At 48.9% G+C, this 21,970-nt stretch overlaps 1 protein-coding gene across 3 annotated transcripts in view; it reads right to left on the bottom strand.

Annotated features, from left to right (window-relative positions):
* The window catches only part of POR (cytochrome p450 oxidoreductase), a 624,051-nt gene that overhangs the window by 22,179 nt on the left and 579,902 nt on the right, over window positions 1-21,970 (bottom strand). For all 3 annotated transcript variants that reach the window (XM_085649617.1, XM_085649618.1, XM_085649616.1), the window contains one exon: window positions 20,961-21,046. In XM_085649617.1, the coding sequence (XP_085505743.1) occupies window positions 20,961-21,046 (86 nt within the window). The remainder of the gene's footprint in view (window positions 1-20,960; window positions 21,047-21,970) is intronic.

The following is a 21,970-nucleotide window of genomic DNA, read 5'->3' on the forward strand; positions in this document are numbered from 1 at the left end:
TTCACCCCTAGGGCTAACCCACCCAGAAACCCTAATCCTGGCCAGAGTCAGCAGCCAAGGGTTGTCCATTACTTTGAGTGCGGTGGTGTCGGACACTATAAGGGAGATGTGAAGTGCCCGAAAAGACCACCCCCTCCCATCGGAGGAAAGGCCCCCGGAGTAGCTAGTGTAGTGCTCAGGGAGGAGATGCCCTTAGTTAAGGGAAGGGAGTGGGCGGGTGTCACTTTAGTGTCTCTGGGAGAACGGGAGATGGTTCCTAAGATCCAGGTGCCCGCAAATACCACAAAGTATGGGCAGTGGGTCACCATCAACGGCCAAAGAGGGGAGGCTCTGAGAGACACAGGAGCCAGTATGACTATGGTACGTAGCCAACTGGTGTCTCCAGAGCAGGTGATTCCCAATGCACTCCACCCTGCCGCGATGGCTGATGGCAGAATGGGCCACTATCCGGTGGCCGAGGTTCCATTTGAATGGGAAGGGGTTGCAGGGTCACTTCGAGTTGCTGTAAGCCCTGCCGTGCCAGTCGATTGTCTGCTGGGGAATGACATGGAGCATAATGCTTGGAAGGAGGTGGAATACCGGACTCATGCTGAGATGCTGGGTACACCTGACTGGGCCTGTGTCAGCACCAGGTCTGCGACTACCCGGAGGGGGAGTTCGTTTAGGCGGGAGCCTGGAACAAAGGCACCGCCGGCTGCCAATCAAGGGAAGAACCGAGGACAGGAGGAGCCTGCCTCGGCATCCGCGCCCCGTGTGACGGATAGGCCACCGGAGGTGGTGGACCAGGAGTCCGCGGAGGGGGATGTTACTGAACTGGAGGACCTACCCATCCCGGCCGAGTGGCACGTGGAGGGAGGGCCGACCAGGGAGAAATTCTGCAAGGGCCAGAAGGAGTGTCCTACCCTTGAGGGACTGAGGCGACAGGCCGAAGCCCAGGCAGCAGGGAACGTCGAGGGGAACTATAATATTTACTGGGAGGATGGCCTCCTCTACAGTGAACCCAAGGCACCCATGCACGGATCGTCACGGGCCTTGGTTGTCCCTCAACGTTACCGAGCCTTCCTTCTGGAATTGGCTCATGAGATCCCCTTGGCAGGACACCTGGGGCAAGACAAGACCTTTGCCCGGCTTGTCCCGCACTTTTATTGGCCTCAGATGAAAGTGTCGTCCGACACCTACTGCCGGACGTGCGTGTCTTGTCAAGCCAGTGGGAAAACAGGGGTGAAGCTGAAAGCTCCCCTGGAACCACTTCCTGTCGTTAGCACCCCCTTTGAAAGGGTGGGCATCGACATTGTGGGTCCGTTAGATCCGCCTACTACAGCTGGTCACAGGTTTATCCTGGTTCTGGTGGATCATGCCACACGGTACCCAGAGGCTATACCTCTGAGGACCATTACTGCACCTGTTGTGGCTAGGGCCCTTATGGGAATCTTTACCCGAGTGGGTTTTCCCAAGGAAGTTGTGTCTGACAGGGGGACCAACTTCATGTCAGCATATATGCGGGCGATGTGGAAGGAGTGTGGAGTGACCTACCGGTTCACCACTCCTTACCACCCCCAGACCAATGGTCTGGTGGAGAGGTTCAATAAGACCTTGAAAGGCATGATCAGAAGTCTCCCTGAAAGCCTGCGGAGGAAATGGGACATCCTCCTACCCTGTCTATTGTTTTCCTACAGGGAAGTGCCACAGAAGGGAGTAGGCTTCAGCCCCTTCGAGCTTTTGTATGGGCACCCTGTGCGTGGACCTCTCAGCCTGGTGAGAGACGGATGGGAAAGAACTCCCAGAAAGCTTCCCCAGGACGTGGTGAGCTACATGCTGGCCTTCCGGAGTCAAATGGCTAAGTTGTGGAAGCAAGCTTCTGACAACTTGGAAGCCAGCCAAGCAGTGATGAAGGCGTGGTATGACCACAATGCTCACCCGGTGGAGTTGGAGCCTGGCCAGAAGGTGTGGGTGATCGAACCAGGAGAGCTTAGCGCCCTCCAGGATCGCTGGTCAGGACCCTTTGAGGTGTTGGAGAAGAAGGGTAAGGCTACCTACTTGGTGGATCTGAAGACCCCTCGTCAGCCCCTACGGGTGCTGCATGCCAACCGCCTCAAACCCCACCATGAGAGGCCCGAAGTCATATTGTTAATGGTGACTGACGGAGCAGAGGACGTGGAAAGCGAGCCTCTCCCCGACTTATTTGCGTCTCAAGAGAAGGATGGGTTGGTGGAGGGAGTGATTCTCTCCCCGTCCCTAACTCCTGAACAGCAGGAGGACTGCCGCCAGGTCCTGGGGCAGTACTCTTCGTTGTTCTCCCTTGTTCCGGGTAGGACTCACCTGTGCGTCCATGACGTGGACACAGGAGACAGCCCACCTGTGAAGTCAAAGATCTACCGGATGACAGACAAGGTGAAGGCCAGCATTCACAGTGAAGTCACTAAGATGCTGGAGCTAGGAGTGATTGAACCTTCCAGCAGCCCCTGGTCCAGTCCGGTGGTACTAGTACCAAAAGCTGTACCACCGGGTGCCCAACCGGAACTGAGGTTCTGTGTGGACTACCGGGGACTGAACTCAGTAACCAAGACTGATGCTCATCCGATTCCGAGGGCGGATGAACTGATTGACCGGCTGGGAGCTGCCCAATATCTTAGTACCTTTGACCTTACTTCCGAGTACTGGCAGATCTCTCTGACTGATGGAGCTAAGGAAAGGTCAGCCTTCTCCACGCCCAAGGGCCACTACCAGTTCTGCGTGATGCCCTTTGGGCTCAAGAACGCACCTGCCACGTTTCAGCGTCTGGTGAACCAGATCCTCGCCGGAATGGAGAGTTTCTCTGCTGCTTATCTGGATGACATTGCCGTCTTCAGTAACAGCTGGGAGGATCACTTGCGTCACCTGCAAACTGTTCTCCAGGCCCTGAAGCAAGCTGGTTTAACGATCAAGGCCAGTAAATGCCAGATCGGGCAGGGGTCGGTCATGTACCTTGGACACTTGGTGGGTAGGGGAGCGGTGCAACCCCCCAGGCGAAAATCGAGGCTATCATGGCCTGGGAACCCCCCAAGACTCAGACTGAGGTCCGAGCTTTTCTGGGCCTCACAGGATATTACCGCCGCTTCGTGAAGGGGTACGGGACCATTGTGGCCCCCCTCACAGAGCTTACGTCCAAGAAGCAACCTCGACGGGTAGTCTGGACGGAGGCTTGTCAGCAGGCCTTTGTGAAACTGAAACAAGCCATGTGCGAGGCCCCGGTCTTAAGGGCCCCAGACTTTTCCAAGGAGTTCATTGTCCAGACGGATGCATCGGAACATGGCATTGGGGCAGTGTTATCGCAACTCAATGAAGAGGGTCTGGATCAACCCGTGGTCTTCCTATCCCGGAGACTACTTCCCAGGGAACAGAAGTGGAGTGCAATAGAGCGTGAAGCCTTTGCAGTGGTATGGGCTCTGAAGAAGTTGCGGCCATATCTGTTTGGCTCGCACTTCCTAGTTCAGACCGACCACAGACCCCTTCGGTGGCTGATGCAGATGAAGGGGGAGAATCCCAAGTTGCTAAGGTGGTCTATCTCCCTACAGGGAATGGACTTTCAGGTGGAACATCGGCCTGGAGTGGACCACGCCAATGCAGACGGTCTCTCAAGGTATTTCCGCCTTAGTGATGAGAACTCCCAAGGGGTTGGGTAGCTCTCCCCACTTTCAGCTGGGGGGGGGGGGGACGCGTGTTAGACCTGTCAGCCCTTTGGGTGGTCCCTCCTCATCATTATTTATTTTGTCCCACTTTTGCCTCAAACCCTGTTATAATTTTTCCTTTTTGGGAACCACCAGACTTTTTAGTGTTGATGCAGGGTCAGGGAGCCATTTTCCCTACCCCTGGAACTTCTGTCTGAGGGCCTGAGACACAAAATGGTGGCCATCCATTGTCACCTGTGACATCATCAGAACTCACTGGAGGTTTCCAGAACATTCTAGAACCCTGTGACAGTGGGAGGCAGTTTAGAATGTTGGGAGGCCATCTCAGAGTGGCAGTTGGCAACTGACTGGAGAAGAGAGAGGACAGAGACAGAAGGAGGTCGGAGTAAGGCAGCAGAGGTGGAAACCAGTGCTTGGAGTGGGGTCCAGAAACCCACCCTTGATGCTAGTCTCTACTGACCAAGCCCAACCTAAAGCCCTGTGTGGGATCAAGAACAGAAGAACCATCTTAAAGGACGGAATAATTGAAACAGGCCTTAAAGAAGAAGAACAGCAAGTTCCTGACCTGTTCAGCAGTGTCCTCCTGGAGTCCTGACGTCGAGAAGCCTGGAGACCTGGGGCCTGAGGTAAAGAAGCGGCGCTGACAGAAAACAGTCGTCGTACCCGGAGCCGCCAGAGGTCGAGTGAGGGCGCCGACGGAGGTCGTGGAGAGTCACCGGAGGTCGAGTAAAGAGTAACCCGAGGTCGAGTGAGGGCGCCGACGGAGGTCGTGGAGAGGCGCCGGAGGTCGAGTCGGGAGTCACCTGAGGTCGAGGTGAGGCGTCGACGGTGGAGTGAAGTCCGCCCACCGGAGTCGCCGGAAACCGAGGGGAAGCGCGCCGGAGGTCGGGAGTGGAGATCGCACTCCGGAGACACCAGGAAGTGGGGAGTCCGAGTCCCTGTGACGCCGGAAGGCGACATCGAGTCGAGACCGCCCAGCGACATCGAGCCGAGACCGCCCAGCGACATCGAGCCGAGACCGCCCAGCGACATCGAGCCGAGACCGCCCAGCGACATCGAGCCGAGACCGCCCAGCGACATCGAGCCGAGACCGCCCAGCGACATCGAGCCGAGGCCGCCCAGCGACATCGAGCCGAGGCCGCCCAGAGACATCGAGCCGAGGCCGCCCAGCGACATCGAGCCGAGGCCGCCCAGCGACATCGAGTCGAGGCCGCCCAGCGACATCGAACCGGAGCCGTCACACGGCGTAGACACGGCGCCGAGCGGAGCCGATCATCGTGAAAAGGGCAGTAAGTGGTAGAGGGGGTATCTGAGGCCCTGTGGAGCCCTAAAAGACCATTCTAGGGGCTAAAGGGGTGTTAGAATCAGCCTGAGAGTGCCAGGGGTGAACTGAGACTGGTACAGTGACCTACATAAAGAGCTGTGTGGTTTGGAGGGCCAGATCTGTAGTTTACTCTTGTTCTGCCTCAGCTTAGGCCCCAGCCTTGACCAACCTAGGTGGGACACCCCCATGCCAACCAAGTGTCCTTAAGTGGTGTATGGGCAAAGTAAAACCAAGTGACCTCATGTAAATGATTTGAATTGTCACTGTCATTGATTGTTTTACCTTATTTATTGAAAGTGCTTTATTTATTGTCATCCACTAATTTATTCCTGCACTATATTTATTGTCTGACTGTATTTATTTGCCATCCGTATTTATTGTATCTCTATTTATTCCTTGCTTATTTATGACCTGAACCTATTTATTGAAATCCTGAAGTAGTATTATTTATTTGACCTGCTCTTTCAAGAAAAATCTTATTGTCTTGTATTTATGTAATGAAACCTGCAACTAAGAGAAAATAAGATAAAGACATATATATTTTCAACTTGACTTGCATCATTTTTACGGTGTAGTGTCGTTTTTGGAACGGATGAACGCATGGTTATTGTGAGGGTGTGACGTACGCTTAACACGGTGCCTGACCCCAACCGCTCGAGCCAAGCTACCATTGTGCTGGGAACCTGGTGACTGCTAACCCGGTTGCCCGGTTTCCAACAGGAAGCCTTTCGCTTGCAACCTGTTTTGACATGTGACATAGGGTTCTTTTCTGTTTGGGTCTCCCTAGCACAACCTTTAGGTTCTAAAACACAGGTGTGTTTGTTCATCATTAATGGCACTATGGTTTTTCACAGACTTTTATTATCCAGTCAACAATAAAAGAAAGTGTGGCGTTTCATCATCAAAAAGTGATTGACATGTCCTCCCTTTATGTTCTGTTTTTTACAGTGGCCCCTGAAGAAGGGAGCGTTCCCATAATGCATTGGGCAACAGAAGAGATTGGATATGCAATTTTCATTTGTTAAATAGGCCACTCTTGTTATTGTTAGCAAATGCATAACAAACACAGAACATTGATGAGTATCTAAAAAAAAAAACAGTGAACAATTGTCACTAATTTGACAAAATGTTTTATTAAAAACAACAGTTTGAAAAGAATAGTGAAGGTGATAACAATATTATTGTTTAAATTCATGAGGAAAAGTCCGTGATAAATTCACCAGCTGTGCACCCAGGTTTGAAGTGTTCAGATACATTTGCGGTACAGTTTACACATCCCTGTGTTCCATGCCTGCAACTCACTGCCTGTGACCTAGGTAAGACAACCTTCTAGCTAGGTACACTAGACCGCAGGTGAGGGTACAGCTGCATGAGCACTGTACCCTTACAGTGTCTAAGTCCATTCTTTAGACAATGTAAGTGCAGTAAAGCCAAAAGAGTATATGGTCTGGTAGTTTCTCATTACAAACTCCACAGTTCCATAATGGCTTTACTGAAACCTGGGAAATTTGGTAGCAAGCTTCTCAGCACATTAAACCCACACTGATGCCAGAGTGGGATTTAATGTAAAATGCACTCAGATGGCATCTTAGAGATGCCCCCTGAAAAACGACCAGCCCTGGTGGGGTTCCTGAATGGCGACCTGCCATTTGCCACCACCAGACAGGTTTCTGGAACCCTGGGCCTCCGCTCTCTCTTGGTCCAGAAACAAAGCCCATCCTCGGCAGAGGTGTCATGCCTCCTCCTCCAGGATGAGAAGGGTCCATGAAGGGGAAGCTTCATAGGCCTGCTGCCTTTGTTAGCTGACCCTGCCTTCTGCTGCCCCCAGCTACTGGCCCCCACCAGTTCTGCTCCCGAAATTGGGAGGGAAAACCAAGTTAGAAAGAGGTGTGCCCACCTTTGCCAAATCTCCTCATCAGATGGGGTAAGCGAGGTGAAGCACACATCTCAGTCCCCTCCATTTAAAGATGAGGGGACACAGCCAATCAGAGAGGCTCATGCATAATAGGGGGTGTACTCACCCCAAGGAAGGGACCTATTGGTCCCAAACTGCACACCCCTGTAACACTCCTAAATTTAGTATTTAGGGGAACCCTGAACCATGCCTCCCTAGATTCCTGCAACCTACGAAGGACGGAAGAAGTTGCACAGAAGAGGAGACTTTAGAGAAGAACTCACTTGGCCCCAGCCCTACCAGCCGGTCTGTTGGTGCAGTTTCCAGAGATCCTGCATCAAAAGTCGACTTGTCCTGCAGCCAGCAATCTTCAGAACCCCTGGGAGGACTGCCTGCCTTCAACAAAGACCTGATCTCCTGCCAACAGCCGCTCTGTTCCAAAGAAACTCCAAAGAAAGACGAAGAAACTCAACTGCACCCGTCACATACGGCCCGAGCCCAAGTGGCCCACAGGTCCCAGCGAGGTCCCCAGCGCTCCAGAGTCGAAGTTCACCGTGGGTGGACCCCTCCAGGACTCCTCGTTGTCACCTGCAGCTCGTGCATGGAGACCCCTCAACTGCCAATGGCAGGGTAAGGGGAAATCCAACCACAAAAGGCAACCCTGCATCTGGCCATACTGCGCCCTGGAGAAGAGTACCCGAGGTGCACCTACGTCCCAGAGCCCTCCAACTAACCTGTCCAGCTGTTGGTTCCTCCCAGAAGACGTCCTGGCAGGCAAAATCTAAAAACGGCAACCTCCATAGGTTTGGTTTGGGGTCACGACACATCCTAAGCACCCTGCACCTGGCCACCCCTGCGCTACTGGTGGTGTAGACTTGGTGCCAACCTTGGACCTCCTGTACCCTGGCCTTAACCCTAGGAGTTTGGCTCCCAAGACCTAGTGGCCTGCCCGTGAGCATCCCCCAACCTAGGTGCCCCCCATTGGCTACCATTGGCACCATGCACTCTGCAACCAGCTGCCCTGGTGCTGCTGGTAGTGCACTTTGAGCCAACGTGAACCTTGGGGAACCTTGGTTCTAACCCCCAGCCTTGTACGTCATTCACTTACCTGCAAACCATTAACATTCTTTTTGTCCATAGACACCTATGTTGAGGTTTTTACTCTGAAAACTGTCAACCAATTTTTCTTGTATGAAGCAAAAGTAACTGTACTTTGAACAGTAAATAGTCTTACTTACCTTTGTATTGTAGGACCCATTGTGTGATATCTAGGCATATCATCCCAAGTAGTTGATGTAACTAAAAAGTAACGCAAAAGTAATCCAAAGTATTTCCAAAGTATTCTGAACTGTTTTTAAAGCAAATACAAACCTGTAACGATTCCAAATCCATCTACAATTGCATTTCTGTTTACAGCCTTGCATTTAAAAGTATATTTTACTTACCTGTGCCAAGTTCTGCTTATTTCTAGAAATAAAGTATAAGTATACCTTTTTAGGTCTCGACCTTGCTATCGCCGAAGCGATCGCAAAGCGAGACTATAGAAAGCGGGTTTGAAAAGTGCTCCCAAAAAGCGGATTGCATGGCTAGCACGCGCACAATCACGCGCATCGTGCCGCCATGCAATCCGCCTTTTGGGAGCACTTCAAAGGGTCCGCTCCCCTGCCCCCAAGCGCGCGCGCGCCACGCTCCGCCGGGTTTGTCTTGTTTAACCATTGTCTCATCACACTCCATCCTGCACTTCAAAGGGTCCGCTCCCCCGCCCCCAAGCGCGCGCGCGCCACGCTGCGCCGGGCTTGTCTTGTTTAACCATTGTCTCGTCACACTCCATAATCTACCTGGCCTAATGCCTCTTAGTAAAGTCTGCCTTATTCCCTTCTATATGCAGGCAACCAATCATGCCTCTCCTAACAAATCACGACCTCTCCTGTGTAACTGCTCCGTGCTAGCTCATATTACATATAGCTCATATTACTCGACCACATTTAATCCATTTACTCATCCCATTTTCATCCTCCCTACTCCTAACCTATCCTACCACAAACGGGAGTAAATGCCTCCTACAAACTTTCAGAGCACATGTTTAACCCAGTAACAAACCGTAGACAGCATTTACTAATCACCGCAGGATTAACCGCACACTTTAGGTTACAGTGTAGCGTGCTACCCACCAAAGTGCTTCAATGCTTCGTTAGAAGTAGAAAGCGCTATGTAAATCAAATTACAGTTGAAGACCTCGTATTATTGAATTGAAATAGAGCAGAGATGTTGGCGCCGTCTGACATCCACTTAGATCTGTTTACAACATGAAAATACAGCCCAGTTGAAGTGCTGGCGCTGTCAGATTACAGCCCAGCGGAAGTGCTGGCGCTGTCAGTTTACAGCCCAGATGAAGTGCTGGCGCTGTCAGATAACGCGAGCACTTCAGCTGGGCTGTAATCTGAAGTGCCAGTACTGTCCAGCCTTAAAGACTGTGCACCTGGTAACAAGTGCCAATACTGTCCCATTACATACACTGAAGATCTGTGGACGTGTCTGTAGTGTCCAGCCTGCTTGCTGTGACCATGTCGCCCTGGTTGACCGGTCCTGCGTTAGCCTGCCTGTTTCTTACAGATATGTTGCTACTAAAACCGCAACCTGATTTTAGGCCTATATATTATTTTTTAGTGCCTCGCGCGAGATTGGGAATGTCGGCTAATGCAAACCGGTTAGGATTACGTATTGTTCGTTGTGGTTTCGCTTTCTGTTTGAGACGTGATTTGAAAGGGAGTCTATTTACGTGGCTGGGATTCGACTCCGATTTTGCTGTTCGCATTCTCTGGAATGAAGTGGGTGCTGCAGGGGAAGGTGCGGAGCCACTGAGTGTGCAAGAATGCTGACGGGAAGCCTGTGTGCACTTAGATTACTGCCTAATACAAGTTCACAGAACGCGTTAAGCAACCCGGGCGTTCTTAACAACAAAGAAGCTGTCTTTCCAGCACAATTGTAAAATATTGTCTTTCTGGGTTTTATGATAGTGTAACTGTTATTTGTTAATAGTTTTAGTTGTTCTTTGGACTCTGAGGATTACGACTAATTGTCAAAGTCCGTACTACTCGCATACAAAAAAGGCTTTTCAGTCCTCTGCTGTACACATTTTTTCAACAACATAGTAGCGGCCCTAGAGAAAGCTGCCCCATCTGACCTCAGAACCCCCAGTTATTTATATCTGCACCAAACTCCTTGCTTCCTGGCATACCTGTTGAACAATGATTAAAAACTAGTTAATTAAGAAATTGCTTTAAGAACTTTTGGTTTGTTATCATCCATATTGGGAGAAGTTCTATGACCACAAAGGTATGATTTTTCAGTTTTTAAGAGTACTGTTTAGACTAATAATGACATCAGTGGAACAGATCATCTCATAACCTTTGGCCTTATGATGACGTTATAGAACATCGCATCAATAGAGACCCAGTTTAGAGGAAAGTGGTTTTTGACCCAGTTGGCATGGTGAGGGATACATGATATGGTGTTAAATGAGTGCTGTCACCATCCTTAAACTCACGCTTGTGGTCGTCACAAATACAGTGCACTGGCACCAGAATTTGAATACCGCTCTTCCCCCCCCTTGGCTACATTGTGTGATCCTAGACAAATCAACGCATCTGATAATTCTTATAAATGTCTTCAGCAACAATTGATTCTAGAGAAGGCGGAATTCCTTGGGTAAAGTTTAAACAAATTTTTCTCCAAATATGTTAGTCACTCTGCCCCAGCTCTACCTTTTACTGGCTGGTCTCACGCACTAATATGCCTAATAAATGTTAGCTTTCACCCATGATAATGTAAAGCATAACTAAACAAGCATTTGCAATGCAATAGGTCTCGCATTTATACGAGTTTGAGCTATTGGCATTGTAAATGACAATGCCTTTTATTTATGTTTTAAAAACCCACACATAAATAAAAGGCATTGCCATTTACAGTGCCAATAGCTCAAACTCTTAACAACTGTGAGACCTATTGCATTGCAAATACTTGTTCATACTTACCTATTTGGTCTGGATTCCGTCTTGGAGTGTGTGCAATCAGTTCCTGACTGAGTGAATACAATAAATGCTTAGCACACCCTCCTGATAAGCCTAACTGCTTGACCACACTACCACAAAGAGAGCGGTTAGTGATTATCTAATTTAGTCTCAGCCTCCGATACATTCTTGGAGTGATGCATCTGTCACCACTGTCAGATCTGGTTGGGAAAGGGAGAGGGGTCTACTGCTTACCCAACTGCGGTTTGTTAGCCACCACTGCAGACCTTTTGCAGGTTCCTCTGAGATCTGGACCATGTCCGAGAGATTTCCCTGATGCTGTGCTCACTGGAACTTCAGGTCGCACTGAGGAGCCCAAATATGCCGTGGGTGTGTGTCACAAGCAAGATGCAGATGGCCATGAGGCCCAGCAGCCTCAGAGTTAGTCTCACTGAAATCGAGGATAGAGGCTGAAACATTGGTATTATAGCCGGAATAGCATCTGAGAAGGAGGCAAGTGTGTCTTCGGCACATTGTCAGTTAATCCCAGTGAGTGCAGAAGGTTCGCCATAATATGGAGGTGGGAGACGATAGCTTGGGGTGAGCCCGGCTTCAACAGCCAGTCGCCGAGATAGGAAAAGACTAGCCGCAGATGAGCTGCAACCACCATCACCTTGGAGAATGAGGTGCGCTGGTAAGGCCAAAAAGAAGCACGGTGAATTGAAAGTGCCCGTGAACCGCAGGTAATGCCTGTGGGTAGGCAGGATGGGAATGTGGAAGTATGCATCCTGCAAGTCCTCTTCTACAATCCAGTATCAATGGTGCAGGACAAACAGGACTTGCGAGTGTGAGCACTTTGAACTTCTTCTTGAGAAAGAAACTGAGGGTACGCAGATCTAGAATAGGACACAGGCCTCTGTCCTTTTTGGGCACCAGAAAGTAGCTGGAATAACCACAACTTACTTCTGGCATTGGCACCCTTGCTATGGCCAAGAGATCTGTCACTTTCTGATGGAACAAGTAGAGATAGTCTCCGTCATCCTGTTGCAAGTGGGTGGCATGGGTAGAGGGGTAGTCACAAAGGGTAGGGAGTAGCCCCATTGGACAATCTGAAGAACCCAGCTGTCTGATTTTATAAACCTTTAGTGAGGCAGGTGATGGCGTATTCTGCCTCCTAGATGGTAAGAGGGCAAACTAAAGGGATTTGGAGCTTGCGGCTGCTGGAGGAGCGGTGGACTAGCCTGACCTCTGGCTACCCAATCCATGGGGTCTGTGGGTACCATGTCCTGGGCCACGTTGAGGCTGGAAAGATTGCATGCCACAGTGGCTGGGCTGGTAAAGACGATGCTGGAAGCCCCTTACTTAGTCACAAAAGGACTGAAAGGCAGACTGAGGTTGAAGAGGGCCTATAGAAAAGCCCAAGGACCTGGCCATATCTTTGCTATCCTTGAAGTGCTCCAGTGCGGAGTCTGCTGATCTCTGAAGAGATGGAAACCATCAAAGGGCATGTCGATAAGCAAAGCTTGGACATCCCTGAAAAAGCCAGTTCTCAGCCAGGCGTGGCACCATGAGGCCACTGAAGTAGAAACCGCTTTGCTCAGAGAGTTGGTCGTGGTCATCCCATATCAAACTGTGAACTTTGCTGAATCTCTCCTGTCAGATATAGATTGGGAGACCGTAGGCAACACTTACGCAATTAAATCCCACAGTGCATAGGAGTAACAGACAAAAAGGTAAGCGGGGTTTAAAGACTGCAGTGCCAGGCTGGTGGAACAAAACATTTCCTTTCCGAAGGTGTCCAGCCTCTTAGATTCTCTATCTGGTTGGGTAGTAGTGAATGAGAGGTGAAGGCTTGGAGTACCAAGCTCTTGTGGTAGGGTTTTGCGTGAGGAAGTTGGGGTCGCCTGGGGTGGAGTGGTGGTGGCGGCGGGCAATCATCCTGTTCACAGGAGCCCCTGTGCTGGGTTTGGACAAAGACCCAGAAGGAAGTCCAGGCCGCTGGCATCCGCCAATTTATCACACCAGTCAAAGTTAGTATCTAAGGGTTGATATTCTTCAGGGTCTATCGACTACTCATGAAAAATTTCCAGATTAAGTCTGACACCTGGGGATAATTCCAAGTTAAGAAATTCGTAGCTAGAAGTCTCTATCAGACAATGCTCCATTACTTGTCAATGCCTGTGCCACTAGGCTTTCTGGTGTAGAATGCTTGGGGAATGTTTTTGGCGGAATCAGTGGGATAGAGTCTATGTTGCATGACCAGAGGTCGAGTGACTGGAAGGCTAAGTATGGCTCAGACCAAGTGCTATGAGAGTGTGTTAGGGCTTAGCTGAATAGCAATAAAGGCTTAATAGAGATTGGACCTGGTTGAAGGATCTCAGGTAATAAATTTGCCTAAGTGTCAACATTAGGAAACTATAAGTGTAGCACTAGAGCTGTCCTTTCGACCAAAGATACAAAAGAAGCACTTTCCTCTGTTAAGTGCCTGCCTCAGTCTCTCAAAATATATCCAGCCCACTTGCATTCTGTAAATATAGATAAAGTCCTTCCTAAGAGTGAAGGGGGGGGGAGCAGTCTCATCAGCAGTGTGATCGGAAACATTTTGTATACCCTGAACTGTGTCAGAGTCTGATCCGAAAAAGGATTCTAGCCTCCGATAGCACTTGGCATTGAGTTAGAGGCCAAGGATTACAGTTGTCTAGCTGCAAAATGACTGCTTGCATTTTAGCAATTCTGTAGTGCAACACAGGCCTCGAGTGAGCTGATGTTTGTTCTGGGTCCAAGAACTAAGTCTGGGGCTGGCGCCATTAGAGTTTGTGTTGGCAATATACTGGGACAGCCATGTACCCAAGAGCCAGGATGAAAGCCTGGACCACTGGGGGAGTAATCACTGGCGAAGGTCAAGTGATGCTCTGTGGGGCACGTAGGTAAGCCAGAGGGAATTGGAAGTGCCTGAAAGAACTGCAGCAGGGTCTCCTTTGAAGGCTGCCATTTGCTGTATCAATGACAGCCAGGGGAATTCAGGGTACAATGGCAACATTTACGGGACCAGGTTCGAATCAAGGTGGTTGTGGGGTATGATCTTTTGACTGAAGCAACTGTGTGTTCTTGTTTGATTTTGAGAGGCAGGATAGGGTTGACTTCCTGTTTAGCTGTCTTGCGCCTGTACCCTGGAAGACTTCAAATGGGAACAGGGCTTTGTGCATAACCAGTCTCTTGAACAAGAGCTCGGGCAGCCCCGCCACTTGAAGCAGAAGGAAAATGCTACTTACCAGTATGCATCTGTTCTTGGCATGTAGAGCTGTAGATCCACACACTTATGCATAGATCGCCATCTGGTGTTGGGCCCGGATGTTTGCACTTTGTTGTTGTCCTGGAAAGTCTTTGGAAGTCATGGGATAGGTGGCTCCTCCTTTGGACAATAGAGCGCATGGGCATCAACTCCATCGTCAGATTGTTTTTCGCCAAGAAGGGAAATGATGGAGTTTTGTAAGAAACAGAAAGAGATGTCCATGTATGTTGGATCTAAATAAGATAATACTCGAACATATAAAGGTAGCCGGGGAGGTGGGTGGGCGTGTGTGGATCTACAGCTCTACATGCCAAGAACAGATGCATACTGGTAAGTAGCATTTTCCGTTCAAGGCATATGAGCTGTAGATCACACACTTCTGCATAGATTGCATAGCAGTACTCCTCCTTAGCGGCGACCACCAATGTCTGTTGCAGTAGTTTGAAATAGTGTTTTAAGTACAGCTTGGCCCACACTAGCTTGTTGTTTTGCCTGCACATCTACACACTAGTGTTTTGTGAATGTGTGCGGTGTAGACCATGTAGCTGCTTTGCAGATGTCATCTAGGGGAATGTTCCCCAAAAATGCCACTGAAGCCCCTATCTTTCAGGTAGAGTGGGCTTTAGGGGGGAATAGATAGCGTGCGTTTTGCCTTGTGGTAGCAAATTTGTATACATTTGACAATCCACCTTGCAATGCCAGATTTTGATATGGGATTGCCTTTATGTGGCGGTGAGAGGGATACAAAAAGTTGTTGTGTTTTACGAAAAGGTTTTGTTCGGTCTATATAGTAAAGGAGTGCTCTCTTTGCTTCCAGTGTATGAAGAGCCCTTTCTGCTACTGTTTGTGGTTGCGCAAAGAACACTGGCAACTCAATTGACTGGTTCAGATGGAAGGGAGAGATAACTTTAGGAAGGAATTTGGGATTTGTTCTGAGAACCACTTTGTTATGATGGAGTTGTAAAAATGGTTCTTGAATGGTTAGTGCCTGTAGCTCACTGACTCTCCTAAGAGATGTAATGGCCACAAGGAAGGCGACTTTCCATGTGAGGAATTGTAGTTCTCCTTTGTGCAGAGGTTCGAATGGAGGACTCATTATTCTTGTGAGGACGATGTTTAGGTTCCACACTGGGGAAGGAGGTACCCTGGTGGAATTATTCTTTTGAGGCCTTACATAAATGCCTTAATTGGGGGCACCCTGAACAGTGATAGGTGCTGTCTATTTTGTAAGTAAGCTGCAATGGCAGTGTGGTGTAATCTAATTGATGAGTATGCTAGATTACATCTCTGAAGATGCAGAAGTTAACATATGATGTGCTGAGTGGAGGCATCTAGAGGGTTGAGGGTATATAACAAATCTTTTCCACTTGGCTGCATAGCAGGCTCTAGTGGTGGGGCGTCTAGCCTCTTTGATAACGTTCATACAATCAGGGGGAAGATTGAGGTAACCAAACTCTAGGACTTCAGGAGCCAGATCGCTAGGTTGAGCTGTGCTGGGTGTCTGATCTCTCCACGGTTCTGTGTTAAGAGTTGTGGGGAGAAGCGTAGTTTTTGGTGCAGGACTACTGATAGTTCCAGCAATGTTGTGTACCAGGGTTGTCTGGCCCACGCTGGAGCAACTAGGATCAGTGTGAGCGACTGTTGTTGCAGCTTGCGTACCACTAATAGAATGAGTGGGAGAGGCGGAAAAGCGTTCGCAAATCGGCCTGACCAATTCATCCATATCGCATTGCCTTTGGACAATGGGTGTGGATATCTGGCGGCAAAGCTTGGGCATTTTGTGTTGTAATGTGTGGCGAAGAGATCTATCTCTGGCTGCCCCCACATTTGAAAGAACAGTTGGAGAACTTGTGGGTGAAGTTCCCACTTGTGAATCTGTTGCGTCTGTTGACTACCAGATCTGCCATGTGATTTTTAATTCTTGGGAGATGTTGTGCTAATAGGAAAATGTTCTAAGGAATGGCCCATCTCCATATGCTCTGTGCTAGTTGGGAGAGTGGGGGAGAGTGTGCCCCCCTCTGTTTTTGTAAATAGTACATTGCTGTCATATTGTCTGTGCGGACTAAGACAGATATGCCTGATATCTGTTTCTGGAATGATTTTAATGCCAGAAAGATTGCTAGTAACTCCAAATGATTGATGTGGAGTAGCCTTTGCTGAGGTGTCCATGTGCCCTGTATTGTGTGATGAAGTAGATGAGCTCCCCATCCGGTGAGCGATGCGTCTGCTGTTAGCACGATCTGTGGAACCGGCTCTATGAACGGTCGCCCTTTGGAAAGGTTTTGGGTGTTCCACCACTGCAGAGAGCAACGTGTGCGGCCGTCCACCAACACCATATCTGTCAGCTGACCTTGGTTCCACTGATGTGCTAAGCATTCCTGTAAAGGGCGCATCTGGAGTCTTGCAGGAGGTACTATGAATATGCAAGAGGCCATCATCCCTATGAGTTGCAGGAACACTCGAGCTGGAAGTGAGTGTTGTGGTTGGAATCTTGCTATAAGAGCTTGCATGCTTGCTATCCTGGCTGGACTGGGATATGCAAGGCTTTTTGAGGTATCTATTGTTGCATCCAGATATTGTTGGATGTGGGATGGTTGAAGAGGAGACTTTGGGAGGTTTATGGTAAACCCTAAGTCGTGAAGTAGTTGTATTGTGGCGTGTGTGTGATTTACACACTGAATATGTGACTTTGCTTTTATGAGCCAGTCGTCTAAATATGGGAAGACGTGAATCTGTTGTCTTCGTAAGTGTGCTGCTACCACTGCCAGACATTTTTTGAAGACCCTTGGTGCTGTGGTGACTCCGAACGGGAGGACCTTGAACTGGTAATGCTGGCCGTCTACCACAAACAAAAGGTATTTCCTGTGAGCAGGGTGAATGGGAATGTGGAAGTAGGCGTCCTTGAGATCTAATGTGGCAAGGAAGTCGCCTTGTTTGAGTAACGGGAGGACCTGTTGAAGAGTGACCATATGGAAATGTTCTGATTGTATGTAGATTTTTAATGGTCTGAGATCCAAGATGGGTCTCAGGGTACTGTCCTTCTTTGGAATGAGAAAATACAGGGTGTAAACCCCTGTGTTCTGGTGATTAAGGGGAACTGGTTCTATGGCATGTTTTTGTAGGAGGGAAAGTACCTCCTGTTTTAGAAGTGTCAAGTGTTCTGCAGACATTGGACGTTGTCTGGGTGGAATATGCGGGGGAGTGGAAGTGAGCTCCTGGCAATAACTGGATTGGATGATTTGTCTCACCCACCTGTCTGTGGTAATGGTGTTCCAGACAGGTGGGAACTGTAGCAATCTTCCCCCGACCGGAGTAGAGTGGTCCGGGGGGAGTGGAGGGAAGTCATTGTTTAGGGGTGGAGGTGGCACGAGTGTTGGTAGTTTTGCCTCTACCCTTATTGTTACTGCCCCTGTAGCCTCCTCTGTAATAGCCTTTTGTAGATGAGGTCTGTGTTGGACTTTTGTATGAAGTGGAGAGGTTTTCTGTGGAAAAACCTCTATAGTTGCCTTTGTAAGAGAGCGACGAAAAGAACTTCTGGGCGCTTGCGATTGCAAGGCACTCATTGATTTGGCAGTGTTGGAGTCCTTTTTAATTTTTTCTAAAGATGAGTCTACGCTGGGTCCAAAAAGGTGTTCCTGATCAAATGGCTGATTTAATATAGTGGTTTGGACCTCCGGCTTGAAGCCGCAAATGCGCAGCCATGCATGTCTGCGTAAAATGACGCTGGTGTTAATAGTCCGGGAGGCTGTGTCTGCAGCATCGAGGGCACAACGAATGAAGGTATTTGTTATGACCTTGCCTTCCTGGATGAGATCATTTGCTCATGCCTTTTATTGATCTGGAAGGTGTTGTAGTAGAGTCTCTAGCTCATCGTAATGTGCCCTATCATATCTTGCGAGCAAAGCCTGTGTGTTGGCAATCCTCCACATGTTGGCTGCTTGGGACGCTTTTCTCTTTCCGGACGCGTCCAGCAGTTTTGATTCTTTATCAGGCGGTGGGGCATCTCCTGTGGTTTGCGAATTGGCTCTTTTCCTGGTGTTGGAGACCACTAAAGAATCTAAGGGTATTTACCCTTTAATATAAATAGGGTCAGATGGGGCAGCTTTATATTTCTTTACTACTCTGGGGTTAATGACTCTGGCCCTTACAGGATCCTTGAACACCTCAGGAGCGTGTTTGATAACCCCTTTTAACATGGGGAGAATGGCACTGGACCTTTGTGATGGTTCAAAAGTGTCCACGAGGAAATCTTCCTCTATAGGGCCTGTATGTAGGTTTACCCCGTGGTATTCTGCTGCCCTATGTATTAGTTGAGTGAGCCCTATCGTGTTCTCAGGAGGGGATGGCCTAGATGGGTAGATGTCGTCCTGAGGTGTGTCTAGAACATCTGGTGTGTCGTAATCTTCCCATGGATCCTTTGGGGGACCAGGAAGACTGGGTTCCCCTAAAGGGTGGTCATCCCCCATGTCATCAGAGGTGTCATCATCATCTGGAGGAGGAGAAGATGGCGGAGGAGGTGAATATGGGATAGGAAAGTGGGGTGGAGGGGGGAGAATGAATCCTTAATGGAGAAGTAGCAAGGTCTCTCTTTTTCAAGGAAAGTGGAGCTAGTATAGGTTTGTCCATTTTCCGTTTTTTTGAAGGGCCAAGTATGAGTTGACCTGTTTTAGAGTCTTTTTGAAGTGTTTTTTTGAGTAGGATACAGTCGAAAAAGTTCCTCCTCAGACGTGTGTTCTTTCGACGCCGACTTTTTGGGTGCCGGTTGTGTAGTTGGAGGCTTTTTGTGTTATTTAGGCCTGGAATCTTCTTCGATCCCGATAGTGGTTTTGGTACCGACTGTTTTTTCGGTTCCTGTGTTTTTTTCGGATCTGTAGGCCTGTGCTCCGAAGGCTGAGAGCCCGAGGCTTTTGGAGCCGTGTGTTTACTCGGTTCCGATGATTTTTTCGGAGCGGGGCGTCCTTGCCAGTGGGTTTTGGTGCCAAAGGCGTCGATGCGGAGGTAGGCTTCGGCGCGGAGGAAGACATCGGTTTATTTTTCGGTGCCAGGGATGGAATTTTGGCACCGACTGCAGGTTGGCTTGTTCCCAAGTGGCCTGAAGGCTTTTGTGTTGGCTTCTGTGCCGAGCCCAAAGGCGGGCATGAGAAGATTTGTCCTGGTGTGCACCTAGGCTCGAGGGCGAAGGTGTGACCGAAGCCTTTTTGGGAAGGGGGGGCGGGGAGGGGTCGACGTCAGTACTTACGACCCGCTGCCCCAGAGTGATGTCTTCGACGTCGGAGTTGTCGGAGCTGACGGTGCTGTGCTGGATCTACTCCTGCTCCGGCACATTGATGCCTTCCTGGAAGATGTCGTCGGGAATTGATGTCGATGATCGAGCCATTGTTCTTCGAACTTGATGGTCCCGGATCGTCTTCTTGGAGTGGAAAGTGGCACAAGCTGGACAATCTTTGGCCTCGTGCTCGGGTGAAAGGCAGAGGTTACACACCTCATGAAGATCTGCGTGTGGAAACTTGGATCCACATTTAGGACACTTTTTAAAGGGAGTCTTTTCCATAAGCCGAAGGCCCAATGGCGCAGGAAGGCCCGAAGGCTTGCGTCGACTACCGGAATCGAAGATTTGAAGGTCTGGTAGAGATGCGCATCAAAGGGGAACGCGATCGAAACAACACTGAAGTATGGGTGAGGATTTTGTGTCGAAAAGATGATCGGTAACGACACCGAACTGGAGCGCGATGAACACATCCGAGCCCGATAGCAGGAAAAAAACAATCCGACGATGGATTCGATGCCCAAGCTCACTATTGTCCAAAGGAGGAGCCACCAATCCCGTGACTTCCAAAGACTTTCCAGGACAACAACAAAGTGCAAACATCCGGGCCCAACACCATATGGCAATCTATGCATAAGTGTGTGATCTACAGCTCATATGCCTCGAACACTGTATTTCTACTGAAACTTCTTCTAATATTCAGCAACCTATAGTTTTGCCTCCCGCTGACGGATCGCTTTCGGGTGGACAAAGGCACATTTATTTGTACAACTACATGGGTGACTGGAGCCCAATCAGCAGAAACATATGTTAGTGAGTCCAAGTAGCTTGAATCCTGACTTTTTTGCGGGGGAGACATCTTCTCTAGCACACTGCAGAAAAAAGATGTGAAGTAATCGGAAGACGGACAAAGTTGGGAGCGGAGCTCAGGATCTGTGTGAAAGGTGCTTAAAGAAAAGAACTGAGTCAGAGCACAGGCGTGGCCCTCATATGCAACTCAATTCCACACTTACGAGACAGTATGGCGGTACTACGAAGTCCCACATTGCTACCTGCAGGCATGCACAAGCATTGCTGAAGAATTTGTGAAATAAGTTTGGAGCCTGGGTATAGTCTAAAGGCGATAAACCTATTAGGATCAAACTAGGAGATTGCGAAAAGTCAGTGTGATGGTGGGAACCTGATAGAGTGAACTCTCCTCGCCAACCTGCCTGCTGTCCACCCTCCAAACCTGTACAATTAACCTTATTCACCATCCACAGAATTACCATCCTACCCAAAGTTTTCATGCTTAAGATTTGACTAGCATTGCTTACTGCAAAGCGATAAGTACTTTCACTTAAGCAACTCTAAAAGTTACATTAAAATTACCTACTCAGTTAATAGTTGCAAATTTGAGTGTTAACTACCGAGTCCCACTGAAAACAAAGTCAGAGGAAGCAAAAATGTTTCATGCAATTAAATGTGCAAATCTGTTCAATACAGTTAATCTGGGAAAGGACTCACCCGCAGACATAGATATGTGCATTATCCTCATGGATCAGTTTCCACACATTCTCTTTATTCTTCTTCAGCAGGTGCTGCACATAAACCTAAGGAGAAAAGAAATATTTTAAAATTATATTGTGTAAAAAACACATAAAATCTCCAGTTGTGGGACTGGGATCAGTACTCCTGAGCTCAAAGTAATAATTTATTGTCGACTTCATGGGCACCACATGGTACTCACATTGTCAATGGTTTCTAAACAAGGATATATGTACCTTGAAATTAGTCTTTTCTTATGAATCTTTTGTTACCACAACTGAATCAGTTACTTACCTTCAATATTGCTTTTTTAGTGCATACTCTAACCAGAGAGTCCTCACCTTAGAATACTCCCCAGGTGCCAGACTAGATCTAGAAGCCTTTCTTCAGCAGTACTCCTATGTTCCGCCAAGTGGCTCTGTACCACCCTAGAAGTGATAGAACTTAATATAAGCGCCACTCCTGCACTCCAACGTCAGTGTCTTATTTTCTAATTTTCATGGCCTCAGACGCGGAGCATGAACAAATGTTTGTATAAATCTGCTGAATTCTAACTTGGGACCTTAAAGATATTAAAAAGAGGCCACTCCAAAGAACAGGAAGGTGTGAGAGAAGAGAAGGAGTCTGTGGTTTGCTGGAGTACCCACAAGAAAGTGTGTAAGTGAAGGTAAGTCACTTTTTCTTCTGATGGATCCTTCTAACAGCGGATTCCTCTCCTTAGAATAGATACCAAAGCAGTACCTCCTCAGGCTTCAGGAGGACTCAGGTGGAGGGTTTGTGGAGTGGACTCAGACCAAATGCCGCCTTCTTAGTTTCCCACTCTGACATTTAGGGACCCTGCCAGGTGGTTGGCGATCAGGGAAATGCCAGACGCTCAACAAACCTCAGCGGCACAGTGGTCCTTGGCCCAGGACCCTGCTCTGCCCATCTTGTGCCAATACCACATGGTGGTGCTCGTGAGAAACTTTACCAGCCTCCCCTTGATGTCC

Source organism: Triturus cristatus, chromosome 3_2, assembly GCF_964204655.1.
Source record: "Triturus cristatus chromosome 3_2, aTriCri1.1, whole genome shotgun sequence".
In the NCBI taxonomy this organism is placed as follows: Eukaryota; Metazoa; Chordata; class Amphibia; order Caudata; family Salamandridae; genus Triturus; species Triturus cristatus.